Here is a 23839-nt window from a genome sequence, read left to right on the forward strand (position 1 = left end):
CAAGACAATACGCTTTTGATATTTTTTTTGGTTTATATTTCCTTTTAAGTGTTTGGGTTAGTTCTTTTATCTATTCGATTTCATTTTGTTCAGGTTCAAATTTACGTTTCATTTTAGTTTAGCTTAGTTTTGGATATAGCATTTCTTTTAAATCACTAACAAAATTCGATTCTATTTCCTCTTAGTTTGGCTTTTAAAAAATAGATTGAAATTTTTTTCTAGTTTTTTTCTTTTGTTAACTCATAAAAAATAAAAAAAGTTCTTTTAGGATTTAGTCTAATTTAGTTTCTGCTTAGAATAGTTTTGTTTTATTTTTTATTTTATTCATGAAAAATAAAAAATTTCATAGAAAGAAAGAACAAAACAAAAAAAAAGCATCTAGAAGTTCTTTTTTAGATTTTAGATACATTTTAGTTTAGATTTTGTATAGTCATGCTTCAGTTTAGATTTTAATTTTAGTTTTGTTTTATTAAATTTAAAAAAAAAAAAAGGTTTCCTTTTCATTTTTTTTGGATCTTAGTTTAAATTTAAAAAAAAATAAAAAGGTTAAAAAGGGTTAGTTTTTAGAATTATTTTTTAATCTAGATTTAAGTTTTGATTAGATTTTAGTTTTATTCAGTTTTGATTTTAAATTTAGAATTTTACAATCTATACAAAATATATATATATATATATATCAAAAAGAAATTCGATTTTGTTTATATTTTATGCTATTAGGTGTTAGTTCTTTTTAATTAGATTCTTTTTGTTATTTACTTTTATTTAGTTTAGGTTCTAGTCTTAGAAATGGGTATTTTTAAGTTTAGTTTTGTTTTGATTTTGATTTTAAAATAAATCAAAAAATCATATTAAAAAAAAAAAAAAATACCAAAAGCATAAAATGTTTAATTCTTAGGTTTTTTTTTGTTAGTCTTGTTTTATTTAGACTTTAGTTTTGTTTTATTTAAAAATATAAAAATATTTAAAAATTAAAAATGTTTGAAAAAGGCTAATTAAAAAATTGGAAATTCTTTTTAAAGTCTTTTCTCTGTTGTGATGAAGTTAAATGTGCTTAAAATGTTTATATCTGGAGATTAACTATTTGAAATCTGGTCAGCATTTAAATTTCGTGGTTGTTTAAAGCATTCATTCTTTAGAAATTTAATTGTTGGGAAATTGTAAGGCATTGTACATTTATTGATTATCTTGCATCTGGAAAAATATATCTTTGCTTGGGTTATTTGATGATATTCTAACTTTAGGCCTTCCAGTCTCACACCACGGCTTCCTACACTGAAACTAGTCTCTCCTGGCTAGAGTTGGAACTCCCTCTGAAGCTTTGCGCTGCCTCTACTTGGCCATACGCTGCCCAGTGTGGCCTCTGGGCTGCCTCTTTTGGATCTATCTCTGCCTCCTTTGCGATGTATTCTCGGATCAGGAAACTCTCCAACCTGAACTATCCCTGCCCCTCACTACAAGAAATCTCCTCGATCGATTCTCTAGCAACTGTTGCGCTGCCCTCTCTGAGAAATTCGATCTCTTGATCTCTCTCCGATGTCTTTTCCAAATGCCCATCAAAGTCCTCCTTATAATCCTCCAGTTGAGTAATCAACGGCCTAGATTAGCTTCTAATCAATGGCTTAGATCACTTGGACTCGATCTTCGTCTTCTTCTAGAAGTTTCCCCCTTAGTTTGATTAATACCCTTTAATTATTTTAATTTCCTAAGTATAGACTTAGGCAGTTATTAAAAATAATTAAGTATTTTAATAAAACTGTCTCCGGGTGGAATTTCCCAAAATGATTTCTGGGTATTGTGGAATACATGTGTCCTAGCCTCCCTGCAAATTATGAGGCTAAGAGCACATTCGATGCTACCAAAAATCAACACTCCCTCTTAGCAAGGAATGTGCTCTAGTAATGCAACCTGTTGAAGCATCACCCGCACTCTGTAACATCTCTCTCTGTGTTGTTGATGTCTAACATCATTGCCCACAAATTACTGTGCAAATGTTGCATCTGTACTGTTGCTGACCCTGCCACTACCAGCATTGCATCTGTACTGCAACCCTCATAAGTTATGCATTTGTGCTGCTTTTGGCACTGCCATTGCCAACACTGCATTTGTACTGCAACCCTCATAAGTTATGCATTTGTGTTGTTGTTGGCACTACCACTACCAACACTGCATTTGCACTGCAACCCGCTACTGCTGCTGCGTCAACAATGGAAAATTATCCAAAATTACTGAACAGGTGTTCAACATGATGCATTTGTTGCTGGAGTTCTGACTGTTGCTAGTCTTTGTGTTGGCCCTCTAAAGCCTCTGCATTGTTGGTGATTCTGCACTATGCCAACTGCACTGCTGCCAATTCTACTCTGCACTGCTCAGGCTTTGTTGCTCCTAGCCACTGCGACTGTCACTTTGGCACTCCTCTACACCAACTGACACTGGTATATCCTGCTAATTCTGATCTAGGCTCCCGTAGCAAGGTATTGATCCAAGAGGTGGACTCCTCAAGGACTCTGCCCATGTGTAGTTCTTTCAAACTACAGTTCTAGATCACCCCACCTCTCCCTTGGAGGTATCTGGGCAACCATGGCAAAATCCTCCTCTTCGATTTTTGCGTATGCAGCCTTCGAATCATGCTTCTCGTTTTTGTCCTTCTTCTTGAGAGGACACTGCGTAGCGTAGTGACCAAGTTCACCACACCAAAAGCACTTGATCTTCGAGATGTCCTTCTTCTTTCTTCACTGCCCCTGTTGCCCCCTTGATGCAAGGGCTACATTTTCTTCCTCTTCCTTAGACTTCGTCCCACTACTACTGCTGCCATCAAGTTTGCACTTGACTAAGTCTCTCCTCATCTCTTCCTGCAGAAGAGCAGCCCACATTCCTTCCCAATCGAGCAATCTCTCTCTACCCAGGATACTCTGGACAAACACTTGCCATTCTTCTAAGACTAAATTCAGGGCCAGCCTCACCATCTCAGTAGGCTGAGGTGTTGACCCCATAGCTGCCAACAAGTCTCGGATTTCCTGAAGCTTCGTTAGGAACGGATCAATGATTTCCCCTTCTGCATTTGCATGAATCTCATCTTCTACTCCAAGTACATCTTCCGATGCTCGAAAGATCCTTCGTATGGCATAGGGAATGCTTCCCACATCTTACGGCAATGTGACATATTACGTGATCTTTCACTCCGTTGAGGATCAATCATTTGGCCTTCGCCATTTCAGCCTTGTACTTCTTGAGCGCATCTGGATCTGCAGGTACAGCTACCACACTGTCGACATCGGTTTTGAGATCATGCTCATCCAGAAGACATGAGATCCTAGCCTTCCAGATCACATAGTTGGATGCACCATCCAACTGATCTTGATCTCGCAACCCATTAGCTGCCATCTCTGCCAACGAAATGTTGAACTGCCTCCTCTCTCCTCTGCGCAGCACTAGGCTAGCCTACACACTCCCTGTTGGAGTTAGTAGATTTGCTCCTCTCTACTGCTACTCAGCAATAGAGAAATCGAATTCCCTGGCTAGGAATTCTCTGAGGAAGAAATTCCCTCAACAATGTCTCCTTCTTCCTTTTAACATTTTTCTGCCCCAGCAACTACTGCAGAAAACTGCGTCTCACCAAAAAACTGCTCTGTGCTAATGCTTCTGCGCTGCTCCCTCTGACACTGGAAAACTTCAATCTAGAAATCTTTCTCTCTGTCGACTCACTCAGAGAGAGATTTTCCCACGAAAATTTTTCCCTCCTGGCCTGGACTGCACAATCCCTCTGGGGATTCGATTTGTTACCTACGCAGCACTTCGACTTCCCTCCTTCTCTTCAATGTTGGGCTCTTCTGGCTCTGCTCTCTTTCTTCACCTGCAGCTCTGATACCATGTGAAAATTTGGAGACCCAAATTTCTACTGCAACAATTGATTAAGTTTCTTCTATTTGTTAAATTACTAAACAAATTATTTACTGCATCCTACAGCAAATACTAAAACTAATACACTGCAGCCTTCACCAATTAAAATTATATGTGGAAGCAAGAAATTGAGCAAGAAAAAACACACAACACATGACACCGCTATTTTTGGATGAATGTCCTCGAAAAAACCCAGTGCGGGAAAACCAGTGCAGCAGCTGAGGGTTTGTATTATTAAGCAGTAGTTTTTTGAATACAACCTTTGGATGCCTTGTTGACTATCCAATACAGAGAATCAGACTGATAGAGAGATGAGTGAGATAAACCTCACGCTATCACTGGTGATCCACGACTTATCCAAGCCCTGGATTGCTGGCCCCACACTGGATCTATGCAGCTACTACGTCAGCCTACGCAGTTCTGCATCAACCTCTCTGTTAGAGTCAGTCTTGTCGCCCTCCATCAGTGATCAAAGCTCTTTGCATTTGCATAAATAGGTGTCTCATCAGTGTCAATTTTTGCATCCCATTAGGCATGCCATAACCCTGATGGAGGAGCTGGTGTCTTTGTTCCCCTCTTGGCATTGCTGGATCAGGTCATTTCAGTCCTTAGTCACTTTCAAGCTTATCTTGTCTTGTCTTGAGGTCAAATTCCTAGGTCTAGGGTTTTGGTCAAAATGGTTTACAAGGTCATGTCTCTGAAGGTCAGTAAGTGCTCAGCAAGCCAAAGGGATGGTTTTAATGGTGTTTCTTCGCAAATTTCTCTTTTGTACAGTTAATCTTCACCTTGGATTTAAAAACTCTGTTTTTAAAGCCAAGGTCATTTTTAAATGATTTTGCAAAAAATGTAAAAATTCAAAAGTTTTCAAAGGACAGCATGTAACCCTGGCTCCCTTGCCAAGATCCCTCAGATGATATCCCTGCAAAAAGAATCGAGCAAAAGCAGTAAATGAGTCAATTTCAGGACAAAGGAAACCAAAAAGGTCAATTTTATAAAGTGTCAAAGCAAAACATTATAAAGTGGGTTTGGGCATGAAATTTATTCAAATGAAAGCTATAAAGGCCCAATCTCCCTCCATTTACCCTCATTATGCATTCAAGTCACTTGCAAGAGAGTTTGGGCGAGTGATTGAGTGAAAGTTGAGCGAATTCGGGAGTTTGACAGGCGCGCGACCCGTCAGAGGCGCGCAACCCGTCCAGCGCGTTCCCACAGTTCATTTTTTCAACGGGCGCGACCCGTCAGAGGCGCGCGACCCGTCAGCGCCTTCCCTTTGAAATCACCTGCAAATTCACCCTCCAAACTCAAAATTGGTTGCTTGTTATGTTTGAAGGACATCATGAATGTGTTTTTAAAGATCAAATTGTGCAAGAGAAAAAGCTCCATATGGCTGTATATTAAATTTGTAAAAATTTGCTAGGGTTTTATGCTGTTTCAATGGTTTTTTCCTTGTAATCATTTTTCCTCATTCCCATTTCATTTTCCTTGTATTTCCATGTAAATTTCCCTTTTAAATTTGTAAAGAAAATAAACCCTACCCCTTTTCCCTAAAAAATAAAAATCAAGCCCTAACCCTACCCCTCATAATACCCATGTAAACACATGTATTTAATGATGCATAAGCAGTGATGTTTGCAGTGTTTTTCCCTAAATTCCCTGTTGTATACATGTATTCCCATTTTCCTTTTAAAAATTGTCCCTCCCCTAACATTCCCTTCATGCTCCTTGTCCCCCTTGAAACAGCATACAAATCAACATTTTACAAAGCAGAAACAGCAGTACATTTTGGCCACTCTGCTCCTTAAACAATGTCGGAAACCGAAACCTATGAGCAGAGTGATGACCAGGCATCAGCTTCAGAGATTGAGATACAGAGGAGGCCTCATAAGGGTGGTAAGGGTGGACATCATAGGCGAGAGGAGCCCACCTCTTTGACAGAGTTACAAGCTTGTCCTATGGCAGTCTCATGTTTCCAGTACATGTCTTGCTATGAGTTTTGTGAGAGGATCTCTCGGATTCAGCACCACAGAGAGTTGGCTCGCCTGTTTGTTTTACACTTGCATGATGGACATGTCAACCTTGCCGGGGTGGACTTCACATTGACACCTGAGGTGATTGCACAAGCTACAGGGATACCTAATGTTGGAGAGGTATGGAATAAGCGCAAGGTGCTGGACAGTGTTCATTTTGAGCCTTTTGTTAGACCAGCACTCATGAGACACTTGACAGGAGTGTTTCCCTTCAGATTTCTCAGGAGCGAGTATGCTCCCATGATGAGGCTCATCATGCACTATTTTACCTGTGAGGGCAGATTTTCACAGGTATATTCATACCATATTCGCCTCTTGATGCACTTCACCCGAGTGAGGATGATGAACATCCCTGTTTTCTTCTATCAGAACATAGAGAAGATGGTGTCCATGATGCAGAGGAAGAGCCCAGCACAGTAGTACAGGAGCCTTTATCATTATGGTTTGATTCAGCTAGTGGTATTACATCAGTTGGCTCAGCAGGGCATCTCATGGGAGGATTTCATCTCTCGTGAGCTTTTCACAGCACCATCACCGCCACATCCTGAGGTTATTCATGAGGAGGGAGGACCATCACAGCAGCATGACATCCCTGTCACTAGACATGTCAGCGCCTCACCTTTGGTTACTTATCAGAGAGGCCAGAGGGCCTTATTTGCAGCAGCCAGGCGAGTATTATCTCCTCACCAGGTGGAAGGGGTCTCGCCTTCTTCATCGGCTCAGCGAGTGTTATCTCCACATCAGGTGGAAGGGGCCTCGCTTTCTTCACCAGCACAGGTATCAGGGAGGGGGAAACAGCCCAAGATTGATGAGGGACCGTCAGGTGTTCCGGATATAGAGCTTATTGATCTTGATGTCAGTTCTCCTAGCCGAGAGGCAAAGGAGATCATTCAGCATCTCAGAGCTGAAAATGATGCCTTGCAGAGGAGATTAGAGGGGGCACAATGGACCATCACATACCTCGAGCAGCGCAACAAACAGTTGGAAGATGAGCAAGCACTTGATGAGCTGTGGAGGATTCATAGTGACCGCATTTTGAACCGGAGAAGACCCGGTGATCCATTGCCCGCTGACTGAGAGTCCATGCTCATCCGGGTAAATGCACACTTGGAGAGGCTGTTGGCTAAGGCCAACCAAGAGAAGAAATTGCTGAGGAACATGAAGAACCATTACTGGGCAAGAATGCATGTGTGCAAGGCAAAGATGAAAATGTTCCAAAGGTGGTTGGCCAAGGCACAGAAAGGGAGAAAGAGGCCCGATCCCCTCCATATCTTGGCTGAGGCCTCACTGAAGGACCAAGGCACTAAATAGCCCAGCCACAGCACAAATCCCAAGAAATTTTGAAAATTTTGGGTCAATTTTGATTTTTCAGGCAATTTACAGGTTTTTGCTCATTAACGGGTCTCACCCCCCGCGCGACCCTACATCATGGCAACTCCATTTTGCAAAAAATCAGCATTTCTAGATTTTTCATGAGAAGTTACATATGCTCATCAATGGACTTGAGATTTTATGAAGTTTTGGGCCTCCAGAAAGTCAAAAAACAAGCAAAAAATGACTTTCTGCCACATTTTTGAGTTGCAGAAAGCAGTCTTGGGAGATTGCAATTTTGGAGGGGCAAATGACCACCAAATTCAAAAATTCCAGTTGGGTTGGAAAGTAGACTCACAGACCTTTCCAACAAGCCTACTCTTGCTCAATTTGGACACCGGGAAGTGCCCCAAATATGGTCCCAAAGGCGCGCGACCCGTCAGGCAAACTTCTCCAATTTTCAGTGTACAGCTCAGAAAAACGCAGTTTGACCCTGTTTGACTTTTTGGGGTGGATTATTAGGCTCTTTGATGTAATTATTGTACTTTTATGACACTTTTACTCTTATGTACCTCTTCTAGAAGATTCATTCATGAAAAGGGTGAAAATTAAATGAATGAATTGGTTTCCAAGTTTATAGAGGCAAGTTGTTTTGACTGCCTAGTTTGTAGTGCTTAGTTTAGAAGTGGTTGAAACAGCTCCTAGGATAGTGAGCTCGACCCATGGAGGCAGGGAAAGAGGTTAGATGATCTATATTATGTACTTTCTTGCTCATTTTCATGGTTGGACTCTTGAGGGATAAGCTATCATTGTATTATTCACTGTATCTCTGCAATTTTTGGCTAAGGAAGACCAGGGTTTTGCAGTCCTTTTTGGGATTCTTGTGGTTACATGTATTGATGGTGTGTTTCTCTATGTACCTGTAAGTGTGTTATGTGAATCATTTCCTTTCTTTTCCTTCTGCACATTAAACAAACGAAGTGTTAAAGTAAGAATTCATGACTGTCATGCTCTGCTTTTAAGTTTGTTTAATTTCAATGTTTTCTACTGTTTAAGGAGAATTCAAAGTTATTGTTTGCTCTCCTTAGCTCCTCACCTGTCATTCCGGACCATCCACCTCAATCAAAAGCATCAATACTGTCTCCTACCTCGCCCCAAAGAACCCCCTGCAGAAACTGTGTCCAATCCCCGCACCCAAAATTGCCATCCCCTCAATTTGCCACCAAAAACCCTAAAAACCCCAAAGCAACCTTTTTGATCAGTTTACTAGCCTAAAATCAGTGTTACCCTATTGGTCATCTCACCAATTGAAGATCTTTACCGAGATAGACCGGAGAGAGCCCTCTCCAGCCCCGTAGGGCTAGCTACGAGGCTAAGTGGTTTGATGTTGCCTTGAGATTTACCTTTCTCAGCCTGAGGTGAAGTTTCAAGCGCTAACACTCTCTAAGGATCTGGTTCACCTCTTTCCGGATCTCCTGTTGTCTGGAGATTCGAACTTCAGGCCTTCCAGTATCACACCATGGCTTCCTGCAGTGAAACTCATCTCTCCTAGCTAGAATTCAAACTCCCTCTGAAGCTTTGCACTACTTCTGTTTGGCCTTATGCTGCCGGACGTGGCCTCTGCGCTGCCTCTTCTGGATCTCTCTCTGCCTCCTCTACGATGTATTCCCGGATCAGGAAACTCTCCAACCGGAACTATCCTTGCCCCTCACTACAAGAAATCTCCTCGATCGATTCTCTAGCAACTGTTGCGCTGCCCTCTCTGAGAAATTCGATCTCTTGATCTCTCTCCAATGTGTTTTCCAAATGCCCATCGAAGTCCTTCTTATAATCCTCCAGTTGAGTAATCAATGGCCCAGATTAGATTCTAATCAATGGCTCAAATCATTTGGACTCGATCTTCGTCTTCTTCTAGAAGTTTCACCCTCAGTTTGATTAATACCCTTTAATTATTTTAATTTCCTAAGTTTAGACTTAGGCACCCATTAAAAATAATTAATTATTTTAATAAAATTGTCTCCGGGTGGAATTTCCCAAAACGATTTCTGGGTATTGTGGAATACATGTGTCCTAGCCTCCCTGCAAATTTTGAGGCTAAGAGCACATCCAATGCTACTAGAAATCAACAGTTCTCTCTCCCACGTGTTAGACGAAGCTAAGGTTTCCGTGCAAGGGTCATATCTAGTTCAATCTTGGAAGGAAGAGAGGAAAGAAAGAAAGTGAAGGTCACTTAAGGTATCTCTCCAGCCCTAAGTCACAAGGAAAGGCAAGCGAAGGGAAGAAGAAGGCTCTAAGAAGAAGATCGAAGTTTTCAAGTGTGGCAGCAGCAATTGCCAGGCAGACAAAATTTCGGATCTGCAGTAGGTGGTCGAAGTTCTTGCAACAGGAAGTCGAGTTGGTGGTTGATCTTGATCTTGGAGGTTATTGGTTTGAGTCACAAGGTCTTGGTATTCGTCAATTGAAGGATCTATAAGAAGAGAAGAGATTTAAGGTTTTCCCCTCAAGAGAAGGGGTTTTGGCCCTGGCTTGCAACCTATATACTGTGTCACTATTCTAATTGTTTTTGGTAGTTGTTTGATGTATCTCACATTATAATAATAAGGAACAAAGCTAATAAGAAAAAAGGTAATACAAACATTTATCAAGTTAAAGAGAATTAACATATCCATTGCCCTACTGAATTCTCAACAAGAGTGGGAGTTTTGAAGTAAGAAGGAAAAAATTAATAAAAAATTAAAGGTTTATATAATAATACTAATAAAGTGGATAATATTATAGAAGAAAAAGTATTATTATAAGGATTAAAAAGGTTACTTTTAAAAAATTTAAGCTTATCCCTAAAAAAAATGGATTTTAATCTAGAAATAAAGATAGGAAGATTCTCCTATAGAGGTATTCCAATTGTAGAATATAAATTATTTACATTAAAGGGGTGTATCCAAGGGAAAGAGATTAGCGTTGCTATTAGTACAAGCACCGACAATAATTGCATCAACATTAATTTGGCAAATCAACTATTAGTTCTAGAGCCAAATTTAGGCAAAAGAAAAGGTATTTTGGCGAAAAAGAGTGTGAAATTCATAATTTAGAAGTGACAGTTGATCATTATGAGTACATATCTCAATTTCGTGTCATAACTATGCTTGACATAGAGGTTGACATAATTCTTGGTCAACCTTGGTTCAAGGAATTAAGTATGTTCATGTTAAACACAAAAAGAACAAAAAAAAGATCTTGATGTTCCTGTACAAGAAGAAGATTGTCACATTCCAAGACATGACAACAAAATCAGATTTGATAATGTCTTCATCAAAAGACCTTAAGGATATTTCGAAACTAATGTTTCAAGAAAATCCAAAAACAATATCAAAGAAGCAAAAAGAGTTTGAAGAAGTCATATCCAACAAAAACAAGGAAAATTCATGTTTGAAGGAACATAATCAGAAACTACTTGCACAAGTCAGAAAATGTAAAGCTAAGAAGCACAAGTTAGAACAAGAAAAGGAAATTTCTGAAAAGAAACTCAATGAAAGTCTATCAGAAAAAGAAGAGGAAAATTTATGCTTAAAAAACCTTAACCAAAGGTTATTAGAACAAATCAAGTGTTTAAAAGATGAGAAGCTTGAATACCAAAATAAAGTTGACTCAGAAAATGAGGAACTCTTACGTCTCATAAACCATAATCAAAGTCTACTCACTCAAATTAAAAAACTTAAGGATGATAAGAAATCATTGAAAAACAAATTAGAAGAACTTATCACAAAAGAAGTGTCAAAGTCTTCAATACAAGTTGAAGAAAGAGGAACGAATATTGATCCAGTCAACATCACAACTCAAGAAGTTAACCAATCAGTTGAAGTAAAAACATATTCAAATGTTGCAATTTAGACGATGAAAATTCCAAGTGAAGATTCTATAACCAACTCAACTACATCAGTACCTAAAGTAAGTCAAGAAATTACCACACACATGTTAAAGGAAGGTCAAATAAGAAGAACTCCTTATCTACATCTGAATCACAAGAATAGACACCTCAATCAATCTACGAATCTATATCACTCAAAACATAAACAACAAACTTATGTTCCAAAGAACTCTGAAGTTTGCACAATTCAATCCGGTGATAACAATTCATCACAAGTTTCCAGTAACTGCAAGATTCCACAGAAGATTGATCTAGGATGGTCAGATCCCTTCTTCGTTCGACAATTTTACTTATCGCTCAAAGGATCCTATCATCATGTATCAATAAAGATGACAACTAGAAGAACTACGAAGGATACAAATAAATTACAAGAAAAAGAAGTTGAATGACACGCCTTGTCAGCAATAAGCTTTGAGAACAAAGTTGTTTAAAGAGAAAGACAATGTTATGGATATAATTTAAATATAATTATAATAAAAATGTAAACAATAATAATCATATTAGTAGTTAATAATGAAGAGGTGTGTCTCTAACGACATGACCGTACGTGAAAGGGTACCTTCCTAGGGTATATAAGCAGGCCATCACTCTCATTTGTATCATTTTTCTCATTCATACATTTTAATATATATTCTTGTATCTTCAATGGAGATCTTCATATTCCAAGTTTTTTGGAGTAATTAACTTTTGCGTATATGAACTTTGTTCGTTACATTGGTATTAGAGCATACCGCTAAGTATACAAACTTTCTTCATAACAATCTATATCATCTTACGTTAGTTCCTAAGTCTTCTTCTGCAAATGTATGAACAGTTTCCACAAGGCTCCCTCCATGCCCTATCTGCCCATTCACATCTGCTATAATGTCCCTTCCTAAAATATTTTACTAAGGAGGAAGAACCCAATTTTGTAAATTTTGTCATTTTGGGCCTAAAGGCAAATTTTAGTGAGAATACTTAGGAAAAGTGGGTCGAAATCTTTTTAGTGGAATGTGGGGGCCACCTTCCCACAAATAATACACACTAATTGGTGGATAGTTCGAATTGCCTAAGGGAGGTCGAAGTCATAAGAGGAACCTATTACCACCCAAACCAATAGGGGACCAAAAAGGGGTTCCTAAGAGGGCAAGTGCTAGGTCATAGGCAACGGAGGAGGCTTAGCCTATTGTCACCACAACTAAGTCTCCCTACTCTTTACGAACTTTCACTAAGGGGAGGAGTCTCGGTAGTGTAGGGATCACTTTGATAAGGTAGATGTCAATGGAGAAGTGAGGAGTGACCCTGAAAACCCTTTCCCAAGGATTGAGTGATGAATGGAACTTGCTTGCTCTTTAAGCAAGGGACTTGGTCCACTGGGGGTAAGGGGTGAGGATTGGAGGGTTGAGGGTGCAAGAATAGGCCTATAAAAGAGTTTCTCAATCCCAATAATCCTTGGAAAATTGGACTCCCAAATGGTCTTTGACAAATAGTCTTTATTGAGAAGTGGGACAACACAAGGCCAAGTGGACCCAACCCAAGTCCGACGATGGAATGTAGCAACCAATGATGTTCCTATCCTAGACAAGGTGAGGGGAAAGGACCAAACAAGAATACTTTCTTCAAAAGGTTGAATTGATCCTATTGAGGTCTAGCCTTGGGGATGCCTAGGCGCAATTCAATCCTAGACCTAGGGCGTGAGATTCCCAAAGATTTAACTGTTAGAATTGCCTCAAATTTGGAGGAGAGGGAGGGAACCCACCAGCACAGTAGCCTATAGGAGATTGAATTTTTTCCTTGGGTCAATTCCCGACAAATTGATGCCCTAGGTGACTTAATGTGGCTAGACCTGGGGAAAAAGGGGAAAATGGTTAAAAGAGGGTTGAAATGATCACCCTTTTTCAGGGATTAGTGCCTAGTTCACTTGGGGATATGGATTCAAGGATAATGATGAGTAAGAACTCGGTTTTTTGATCAAGGAGGCCCAGAAAGTCATCTTCGTCCAAAGTTGAGAGAAAGAAAAGAAAAGTGACCTTCAAGCATTTATACTTTAAAGCAAATGATGCAAGCTTCTCGAGATAAATAAATCTCTAGGACATTTCATTCATATAACATTGGCCCATACTTTAAATTAGCTAAAACATGCTCAATTCCACATTTCGATAATGCAGCAACTAGCCCTAATTTTAGCAGTATGCGGCAACAAGAATAATATTATTAAAATTTACTTACAATGTTATAGAGTATATCCAACCAGCATTTTGTTTGCTCAATAAAGCTCCAAGACGAGAAATAGCCCAAATCCATACATCAAAATTCATCCATCTCCAAAAATATCCAACAAGGAAAAAGTGCGAAAATTCTCTATGATTAGAGAGATCCCAAGTCAAGTGATGATACAAATGAATGTATCTAACATCAATATATAGCCTCCAAAGGAGTTCAAATTAGCCTATTGGCTCCTAAAGATAAAATAATCTGCAAATAATAACCCTATTGGTGACAAGCCCACCAAACTAGCTCATAATGTAAAAATATGCCTCACAAGGGGCCAAATAATAATGTATGCATGTCGTAGGGCCCTCCAAAGGCTCAATAACATCCTAAAGTGCCATATTGAGTAATAAACTCCTCAGAATATGATGGACAAGCGGGTCGCCCCTTGTTCTCCAAGTAGTAGACTTGTGGTGCTCTCAGTGGGTTTGAAGGCACATCAATGACCTCATGGGTCTCCATATGAATTGGAGATGCTTGTAGATCCTCTGCAATGGTCCAAGTGGTGGAATAAATGTTGCCATGACGTTGTACAAGTGTTGGGACACTTGCCAAAAGTGTGGGGCTCCTGTGGGGGTCTACTGGGCATTGTGTACCACTCATGTCACTATCATCACAAAAGTGGATCGCTAGTAATCTCGGAGCATCCATGAAGATTTGTGTAGTGTTGTTTGCTGCTATGGAGGCCCATGGCTCTCTATGCACACCCTACATGTGCCAATGTAAACCTCTGGGGGTTAGGATCCCATATAGGGAAACCAAACCCAAATGGAAACCACTTGTAATCCTGCATAAGATCTAATGCGTCCCCTAGGCTTCCAGTACAACCAGTCATTAAAATAATCAAGTAAAAAGCTTACAAATCATGGATAACAACATGGGCACTTCATAATGGCATGCCCTTCTGTAGTGGGTTTTGGCATGTGCTAGTGTCTCCAAGCTCCAAAGGGGGTTAGCCAAGTACCTTATTAGGTGGTTTCAGCCCTTAAAGGGGATAGTATGTCCAAGGTACATCCCTCTAATGGGGGTGGCAAGTGACAAATAAGTGGAATGGAATAGGGAATGAGAGGGGCAATCCTGGGCCACATAGTGGGGCATAGGGGTAGCAAGATAAGGGGAAGGCCACACCTGGATATGTAACGTATAAGAGGGAGCAATCGTGATACATAAGGTGCCCCGACCTTGATTTTTCCACCTTTCTTCATATACATTTTGCCTTTTATGAATTTTCTTTAATTAACTGCTAAAGGCTCAAAGGACAAGAGCATGATGTGTAAGATATAGCAGTGATTACCCCCTTTTAGGTAGGGCAGTTTATTTCCCTCCAGGGGTTGGGACAATCATGGGTTCCTGAATGAGAGAGGAGGCTCAGCTAGAGCCTACGGAACTAAGGTGATGGCCAATGATTGGGGTAGAGCTCCTATAATGGCTTTTGCCCAAGTGCTAATTATTTTTGTCCCAGCCATCTTTTACATTTTGTGGTACAATTTCCTGTTAAATGTGGCCAATTATGCTTTTTCTTATTTTTTTAGTTGCTTCAACCTCCAGAGCATCATTTTAGGCCTGACCCAAGGTGGGGGCAAGGGGATAGGGAGGCTAGCCCTATGTGGACCCAAAATGGGAATGTGGACCCAAGTGGGAGAAATGATGAATGGGGTATAATGAGTGGGAAGAGAGTAATATATGCGGGTAAAGGAGCGGGACCACGCACCCAAATTCGGGGTTTCCCAAGTAATACCACCCTAGAACCAAATGGTCAATAAAGGAGATCCCACAAGACTAAGATCCAAGGGTAACCACCCAAAGAGGTCAAGGGGACAAGAGCACAAACTAAGCCCACTCTTTCCGCCAACCCCATCAATCCATACCCAAAGGTATCCATGATAAGCAAACCCAATACTCAATTACCAAATGACCAGACATACCTTTAGATTTGGGAGGCCCACATGCAAACATATGATCAATACAGGTGGGTGAGGGACCACATGGCTGGCTTAGGTGGCAGAGAAATGGCACAACAAGCTAGTAGGAGGCAGGAAGGGGTTGTTAGCTGCCAGCTGAAGCTCATCATGGAGAAAAAAATTTCTCCTGGGGATATCACCCACAAAGGGGTGGGTAACAGGACCCCATGAGATCAAGGGCCAACAAGTATAAATAAGAGAGAAGAAGCATCATTTCGGGTTTTTTGGGATTTTGATAATCAATTGTTGCTCTAATTGTTCAGTTGAGTTACAAGTGTTGCTTAGCACAAGAGCTTCCCAAGGAGTGAATCTCAACCTTTCTTCGGTGGACCTTGAGTGCCACCCTAGGAAGGCTTTTATCTTTGTTTGGAGGTTGGGAGAGAGACATCACGCAGATACCACGCCTTTTCGTTTCAAATGGGACGCAAAGGGAGAAGCCACACAATAATTGAGGAAGAGTGGCGTTGGAGTTGGGAATTACATTGTTGCTAGGGTGTTTCTGTTAATATAGGTTGTCATTGATGTCAATATGGCACTAGCCGAGTTGGAAAATATTATTGAGATGCTTGGTTCCAAATGATGATGTCATAACTCTTGTTTCATAAGAATGTCATCAATTAATATGTCAAGTCACTAATGAAGAAGTGCCAAGTATTTAGAAGCCCTTAATGACATATGGAGGACTACATTTGGTGATGTCATATTCTTGATAAATGACCACAATTGATGAGGTCCTGATAACATGGTTGGAGATAATTTGATGGTTGGAAGATTATTTTGGAGTTCTCCTAATGATGTTGCACTATGACTGCACTAGTATATGATGACATTGTTCTTGTGTCATGCAACATGGATGTTGCACTCCTACATAATGACTCTATGATCCTATGATGATATTAATAACAATGAAGAAGCCACGCTGTCCCAAACATTCCCCATTCTGTCCCAAACTTTTTATGCATAAAATTTAAGGATAGTCACAAAGAAAAATTATTTTGGACACCTTGGAGGCATCCTTTGAAAATGGATCCTAGACCATCTTAAAGAGGATTTTTTCCTCTTTCTAACGAGCCTTTCTTTGCCCCGAAACTCCTAAAAGAATGTGAGATATTGAATTTTTAAGTTAGGGAAATTATGCCTAACAGTGAGCCGACCACCTACACTCAGTCATACAAGTCAGCCTCACTTCAAATATACGTGTCCCTTTAGTTATAGATGAAATCTCTATAAATAGACGTCTAAACACTTCATTTCGATCAGCAATTCAAGCAAGAATTCAGAGATACGAAGTACAAGAGAAGATAGAAGGCCGAGGAGAACAAGGAGACTATTGTTTAGGACGAAAAAAAAGGATAATTCTGTTTGGGCATAAAATCTTGGTCGAAGCTGTCGTAGTTGCCATGGTCGAAGTTGTCGTAGTTGTCGTGGTCGAAATTGTCGTAGTATCCGTGGTCGAAGCTGTCGTAGTTGCCATGGTCGAAGCTTCCGTAGTTGCCGCGGTTGAAGTTGTCGTAGTTGCCGTGGTCGAAGCTGCAATAGTTGTCGTAGTTGAAGCTATCGTAGTTGCCATGGTTGAAGTTGCCATGGTCGAAGTTGTCATAGTTGTTGTGGTCAAAGTGTTTATTTATTGGGATTGGACAAATAGAGCTTGTTGAAGTCTTCTCTTGAGAACAAAATAGGGCAGAGTTGGAGAACTTTGTGAAGCAGCATATTGAAGATTTGTGGAGATCATTGAAGACCATGATGCATTGAAGCCATTATGAAGTGACCTTGAAGAAGTTTTGTTTGGGTAACATGAAGAGCAGTGGTGACACCTTCATGTGAAGAACAAGGTTCTCATTGATGATGTGACGTGGAGACTAAGTGAAGGCGTAGCTGAAGATTGATAGGGATTGTTGAAGAAAACATTGGGAGCTGTGAAGTATAACCAAACATACCTTGACAAAGTGAAGCTATAGGGTTGGTGCCTCAAAATTGACAAGGTTGGTGCCTTGGAAAGTCCAAGTTGGTGCTTGGCAAATATAGGATTGGTGTCTTTGGTGTTGGTTCTCCTAAACTCAAGGTTGGTGCCTTGGATAAGATAGGGTTGGAGCCCTAGAGGATCGAAGTCCTCAAGAAACCAGGTCAGAGCCTAAACCAGATACAGGGTTGGAGCCCTTGAGGTTGGTGCCTCAAAATTGACAAGGATGGAGCCTTGGGAAGTCCAAGTCGGTGCTTGGCAGAATACAGGTTGGAGCCTAGGGAATTGAAGATCGGTGTCTTCATCTAGGGTTGGAGCCCTACATATATTGTACTTGATTTATTGTAAAGAAGAAATTGATAAAAGCATTTATTCTTATTGTTCATTTTGTGTTCTAAATATAAGTGATCTAACTGGTAAAAGTAACAATTGAAAAGAAATACTGATTCACCCCCCCTCTCAGTGTTTCGAACAGTTTCTTGGCCAAATTCTAGTCAAAGGAGGAAGATTTGTAGGAGAAGAGGAAGGCCATCACTTGGTATGAATTTCTGGACGTGGGGACTGTGTCATCATCTATAGGCCTGCGCAGTCACTTGTGGGTGCTAAGTGTGGGGAGCCTTGGGTGAAGGATTGAGGAGTTGGGTTGTCCAGATTTTGGTTGGAAGGTAATTTTGGGGAGGTTTCTAGTATTTTGGGAGCAGCAAACATCATTCTCTGCTACAGGTCGAATTTTCTAGTTATGGAGAAGAGCCAAGCTATTTAACGTCGAATTTGAAGGGTCAAAACTAGGGAAAACCCTTTCTGCGTTTTTCTGGGTTTTTGACAAGAATCTCAACTCTTATTTTACAGAATTTTATGGGCATATCTGAAGGGTCGAATCAAGGTCTCAAGACAGAGCAGTGCAGAAATATTGGGCCGGCGCAGATTTATGGAGGACAGACTTCTACAGTAGTTAGGCACTGAGATATTGATCACCTGGGGCTTGTAGCTTGCCTTGTGCAAGCCCAGGTGCACTCCTTCCATTTTCCATTGTACTCCAACAGTTCTATATATAATAAAATTGCCCATTTTGGCGTTCTGGGAGCATTTTTTGTTTTATGGGTGTTTACTGAAAATTATTTGTGTTGAATTTATTGCATGTCTTTGGTTATCACTGTAAAATTTCTATTAGGAACATTACATCTGTCCACCTTATATTTCATACATTAGGCAGTTGTGCTACCTACCTAACATAACTGGCATCGCCACTAACACCTTACCAATTTATAGTTCGTCAACTGACATATAGTTCATCAATTTATTACACATTGAACTCACTTTATTAAACTTTGATTCCAAGAATCGCAGGATTGATCATAGATACTCCAACAGTTTGCAGCCACAAAGTAGGCAGCAATCCCTGGAACATTAACATGGCAATATTCTTGCACTGCCAATTGCTCCAAATCTTCCAACGACATGTTGTTACCATAATCTTGTTTTCAGGAGTAGACATCTTATCACAAGACATTCTTTGAAGGGCACTGAGAAGATCATCCTTGCAAGGATTTAATCCCTGAAAACATCTTCAAAATGTGTGCCAAAGAAGAAATTATCATTAAGCCAACTAACTGTGCATGTGACTTCAAGTATCAACATTATGATTTTATTTCAGAATCATTAGAAAAGGCCAAAACATTGACCAATTTCAAATAATCTATCATTTCTACATGTCTGAACTGTTTTGGAAGATGCATATAGCTGCAAAAGCAACCATCATAATGCATTATGCCAATGAGCATGATATTAGAAAAGATAAGACAATCTAGTATCAACCCACCATATGTAATTTACTGATTGAAAATGTTTGATCTGCTTTGAATGTATTTAAAGCTGCAAAAGTACCAGCAACTTGTCCCCGCCATATCTCTTCCTGCAAGAAGTATACTCATTAAAGCAACACGCAAGAGTGCATACCAAGTTTAACGTAGAATAAGAAATTAAAATGAAACAAAACAATTCACAGTAAATGGGACCAAAAACTAATGTATATATAATCCTGGAGAATGTACAAGGCAAGAAAGCTTGACCTTTAGACAGTTAAATTATAACAGAAGAATTAGTACTGACTATTCCGATTCTAGCAGCAGCATGCCCATTGAATATAAAAGCAGCATGTCTTTTATGACTAGCCAATAAATCAATCCATTTAGATATGCAAATTGTCCATCACCGAGAACCAAAATCACAAGAAGACAACAGTACAGTGTGGAAATAGCATCCAAAACTACCAAGCTAAAAAACAATAATAAAACGACTTGTTAAAAACCACCACTCACTTTTGATCTTAATGCACATATTAGAGTGTCTCATGTCCACGATAAATGAGACAATAAATGTATCTTCAGGGCTTCACAGTTTCCAATTTATTACCAAGAAAATCTGACCTTTCTGAGGATTTTATTTCATTCCATATATTGCCCCAGAAAAACAGAAATTCCTTGCAAATGGTTATAGGAACTGTTAGCAACCCACCTCACACTTAATGATAAAAGTCCTAATCCACAAGCCGCAACCCAAAGGGGAACTGCTAGGACAGCCACGACAGTCACCTAAGCAACATATCCTCTCACTTTTGGTTGGTTCTTCTCCAAGTCAATGGGGTATCCCTAGCAATTAGGATTTTTAAAGCTACAACAATGGAGCTCAAAGATGATGTGAAGAGATAGATCTAGCAAAACAATGTGTTTGTGTCCTTTTATAGTATAACTATAAAAAAGCGATGATGGAGGGATCAACAGATTAGCATCAAGCCTGTTGCCACACAATCTATTAAGCCTTGGAGAGTGGTACCGTACAAGACAATCACTAGACCAAGTGACAACAATGAGGTAGTATCCCATTGTCACCACAGCTACTAGCTCCTGCTCCTTATGGACTTTCACCAATGGGAGGAGTCCCAGTATATAGGTCACCTAATAGATATTCTAGGCCTAAAGGTATAAGGTGACTAAAAGGCTTCTATGGGAAAGGCACAATTTAGGTTCAAGGCTCCAACTATGAAGAGGAAGAAATTTGCTTCCCTTAAAGAGGCTGAATTGGGGCAACACAAGACCTAGGGTTTGATTGATATGTTGTGAGTTATGATTGCCAAAGGTCAAAGTGTCAAGAAAGGGTTTCCCACAATGTGTCTCGACAAGGTTATGGCATGTGAAACCCTCAAGAAGACCTTAAGTTGAAGCTATAACCAAACTAGGCTTTTACCCTAGGGAAAACAACTAGGGCAAGAGAAATTATGGATGAAATTGGAATGAATGCCCACCAAGAGGAATGATTGGAATGTCTTCTTATTACTTCTTAAGTGTTCTTCACCAAGCAATTATACAAATGTTCAGTCTTTCAAGAAAAGCAAAGAGACTCAAAAATAAGTCATGTACCATCACAATTTATTCAAATTCCACAAAGATCATTGTTGACCAAGCTTGCCATATATCAACTTTAAAACAAACTATTTTTATAGCCAAAGTCCGCCAACATATGCAACCATTACCATATATGCTTCAACAAACATATCACCATATGTATTTTCAACCTCTAATAATATAATACATTGCAATATAACTTTTGGCTAACCTTGTATTCACAATCATGGTGAATGTAAATATAATAAAAATATATACCATGCCCGTTAACTCATACAAATATATTTCAATGAGTTTATCCTTATGCCACTTTGTTCATGTATTCAACTTGAACATATTATTTCAGCCATGCATTTGAGGTAACATAATATGCATATTTATGCTAGCCATCAATTCATGTTTGCATTTTCATATTTCAAACATAGTGTGCATATCATGTATCATGCACTTCATAAAATAACAAGTAGTCTTATGTGGTGTCCTCCCTCCTTTGGTCATGAAATAGGCTAAATAAAAAAATAAAAAATTGGGGGTTATTTTAGGCATGACAATGCAACAATGGAGGGTGATTTAGTAGCTTAATACAAAATTGAATATTGATGACAAATGGTGTCAACAAACACCAAGGGTGATTATGCACTACCTAAAAATATGTTTGAAACACGGCTTCCAATTGTGGATATGTGGGTTTAGTGCCTTCAGAAGCTTCAGACAAAGCTCTTCATGTGGTAATTCAGAGATCTCCCTTTTGCCAATATGTTGATAGTTATTTCATGGATTACAGGATTCTTACTTTATTACGCTTCTTGTTGACTCCATAACAAGGCCCGGTTCAAGAATTTGAAGCAAGTTCTCATGTTTTGTCCATGGTCCAAATATGGTGGTGAGAGAGGGTTTGCTACATTTCCTTGGGATGTGTGTAATATGCCCAAGCAAGGGGGGAATGTTTCATCCCAAGGGACTATCCTTGCAGCTAGTGAGCTACCTTAATGGCTCCACACCATGACAAATTCTATTGTAACAACCTATGCAATGTATCCTTAAGGTTTGAGGTCCATTATATTTTCGTGATATATACTCTTCTTCGCACGTTTTAAGGATTCATGGGTTCTCCATTTGTAAGAACATGTAGGAGACCTAAAAATCTATTGCCCCACTAGTTAAGTGGAATTTTTCAAGTATTCATGGGATATATGACTTGTCTTCATGCTCAATTTGGATCGTATTTGGAATTTCAAAAAACAGATTTAACATTATGACTCCAAAAATTCATACTACCTTCTTCACTGAAAGTATCTCTTGCCCCTTGTTTTGAATATACACAATGGACCTCTTCTACTCTAGAGGGCAGTGGATTTGTAGGATACATAGTGTGTAGTTTTTCTGACTCAACTACAAATTACAAACAATGTTACATGGGCACAAGTCCCATGAGGTTAGAGGCTCACTCCCCTTGCCTCCCACAGCCCCGAGATAGGCGGACATTGTCGCCACACAATCTAGCAAGGCCCTAGGAGGGGAACCTATGGGATAACAATTAGACCAAATGACAACAATGGGACAGAGACCCACTGTCACCTCAGTCAATGTCCCCTACTCTTTACAGACATTCATCGATGGGAGGAGTCTCGGTATGATGAAATCACTTATGATGGATATGGCAATGACTATGTATGGAGTGATTTCACAAGGCCCATGCAAGAAGAAACTCAATTAAGGCTTCTTGAAGTAAAGGCTCTCCAAGAAAGACCTAGAATGGAGATCAAGATCTAGGGCTTGAAATTTGAGATGAGGATAGGCATGCCTAGAGTCAAGACTCCACCAGTGAAATAGGTCCTCAAAGGAGGCTTGCAAAATTATTTTGTCGCTCCTTTGAGACACCTAGGAAAGCCTATGCTAGACCTAGGGTTTTAGGGATAGATGTGGGAGGAAATTCCTCCAAGGTTCTCAATAGGTCAAGGTAAGAGGGAGGAGAAGGTCTCTTAAAATTTATTCCATTGAATACTGAGCTCATATGACGCTCAAGAAGGCCACCTCATCCAAGGAAAACAAACCAGTTTTCCCTTCTCGGGCATAAAGATTTCCAGAGAATTAATCGTGAGAATTCCACCAAAATTTGATGTCCCCAAGAAGGAACACTAAAGAAGAGTTCTATCCAAGCAAAATCTCAAAATTCCTTCTCTAATGGATTTCGTTGGATGCCCTAGGTAGCCATCTAGGAAAAGGGGCCGAAATTTTTGGACAGAAGAAAAGAGAGAGAAGGGAAGGTTGATCACCAATTTTTCTTGGACCAGTGCCTAATCCTTGGGCTGTGGAGTCTAAGATGATTTGAGATTTGCCAAAATGTCTTCAAGGAGGCTAAAGAATGATGCCCTAGCAACCACTCTTTAACAATTACCTACTCAATATGTATGGCTTTTCATGGAAGAAGAGCAAAATCCTATCCACTAGGAACATTCATCTATTGTCATGCAATGAGTAACATGTGCAATTTACAACCAAATAACCTTTTACAATGATATTCAACAAATTAGGGCACAAGAGAATTAACTAATTGTAATCATTCCACACATTAGACATTATTCCAGGAGAAATCTTCAACAAAATAGCACTTACAAGACGACAATGAGATATATCCTACCATAGAAGAAGTAGCTCCATGAGAGATTGAAAATTTAACTTCCAAAGATATTGAAATGCATCAAAAGTCTCCACTAACATCCAAAAGAAAAGTGTAAAATTCTTGTACAAGAGAAAAGATCCAAGTGATGATGATGCTCTCTCACAATGAGAGTTAGTTCTATTTATATGAGTCTCTCCTAATTCGATTTAGCCTAATTAGCCCCAACAATTATAAAATAATGTGCAAATAACAAATCTTGGTGACAAGCCCACCAAGTAGCTCCAAAAATTATGAATAAACCATCTAATAGTAGGCCAAAATGATGACGTCATGATGAAATGAGGTCGTTGGAAGGCCATGTTGAGTCCTCAAAGTGCCAAAATGAGAGAGAGGGCTCCATAAATGATGCACAAGGGGATGGCCCCTTGATGTCCATGTAAGTCATCATGTGGTGCTCCAAAGTGGCTCTGGGGCACAAATATTG

The 23839-nt window shown here is 39.7% G+C and overlaps 1 protein-coding gene across 4 annotated transcripts in view; it reads right to left on the bottom strand.

The window, feature by feature from the left end:
* The window catches only part of LOC149170728 (Metallopeptidase M24 family protein), a 446763-nt gene that overhangs the window by 283756 nt on the left and 139168 nt on the right, over positions 1 to 23839 (bottom strand). For all 4 annotated transcript variants that reach the window (XR_016259003.1, XM_089424001.1, XM_089424000.1 and 1 more), the window contains one exon: positions 19151 to 19243. Coding sequence is in view for 3 of the 4 variants with exons in the window: in XM_089424001.1 (XP_089280127.1) it covers positions 19151 to 19243 (93 nt within the window). In the remaining variant the exon portion in view is untranslated. The remainder of the gene's footprint in view (positions 1 to 19150; positions 19244 to 23839) is intronic.

The sequence above is a fragment of the Pinus tabuliformis genome, chromosome 4_2 (genome assembly GCF_031772625.1).
Source record: "Pinus tabuliformis cultivar Carrire ecotype Pingquan chromosome 4_2, CPIR1, whole genome shotgun sequence".
Taxonomy (NCBI): domain Eukaryota; kingdom Viridiplantae; phylum Streptophyta; class Pinopsida; order Pinales; family Pinaceae; genus Pinus; species Pinus tabuliformis.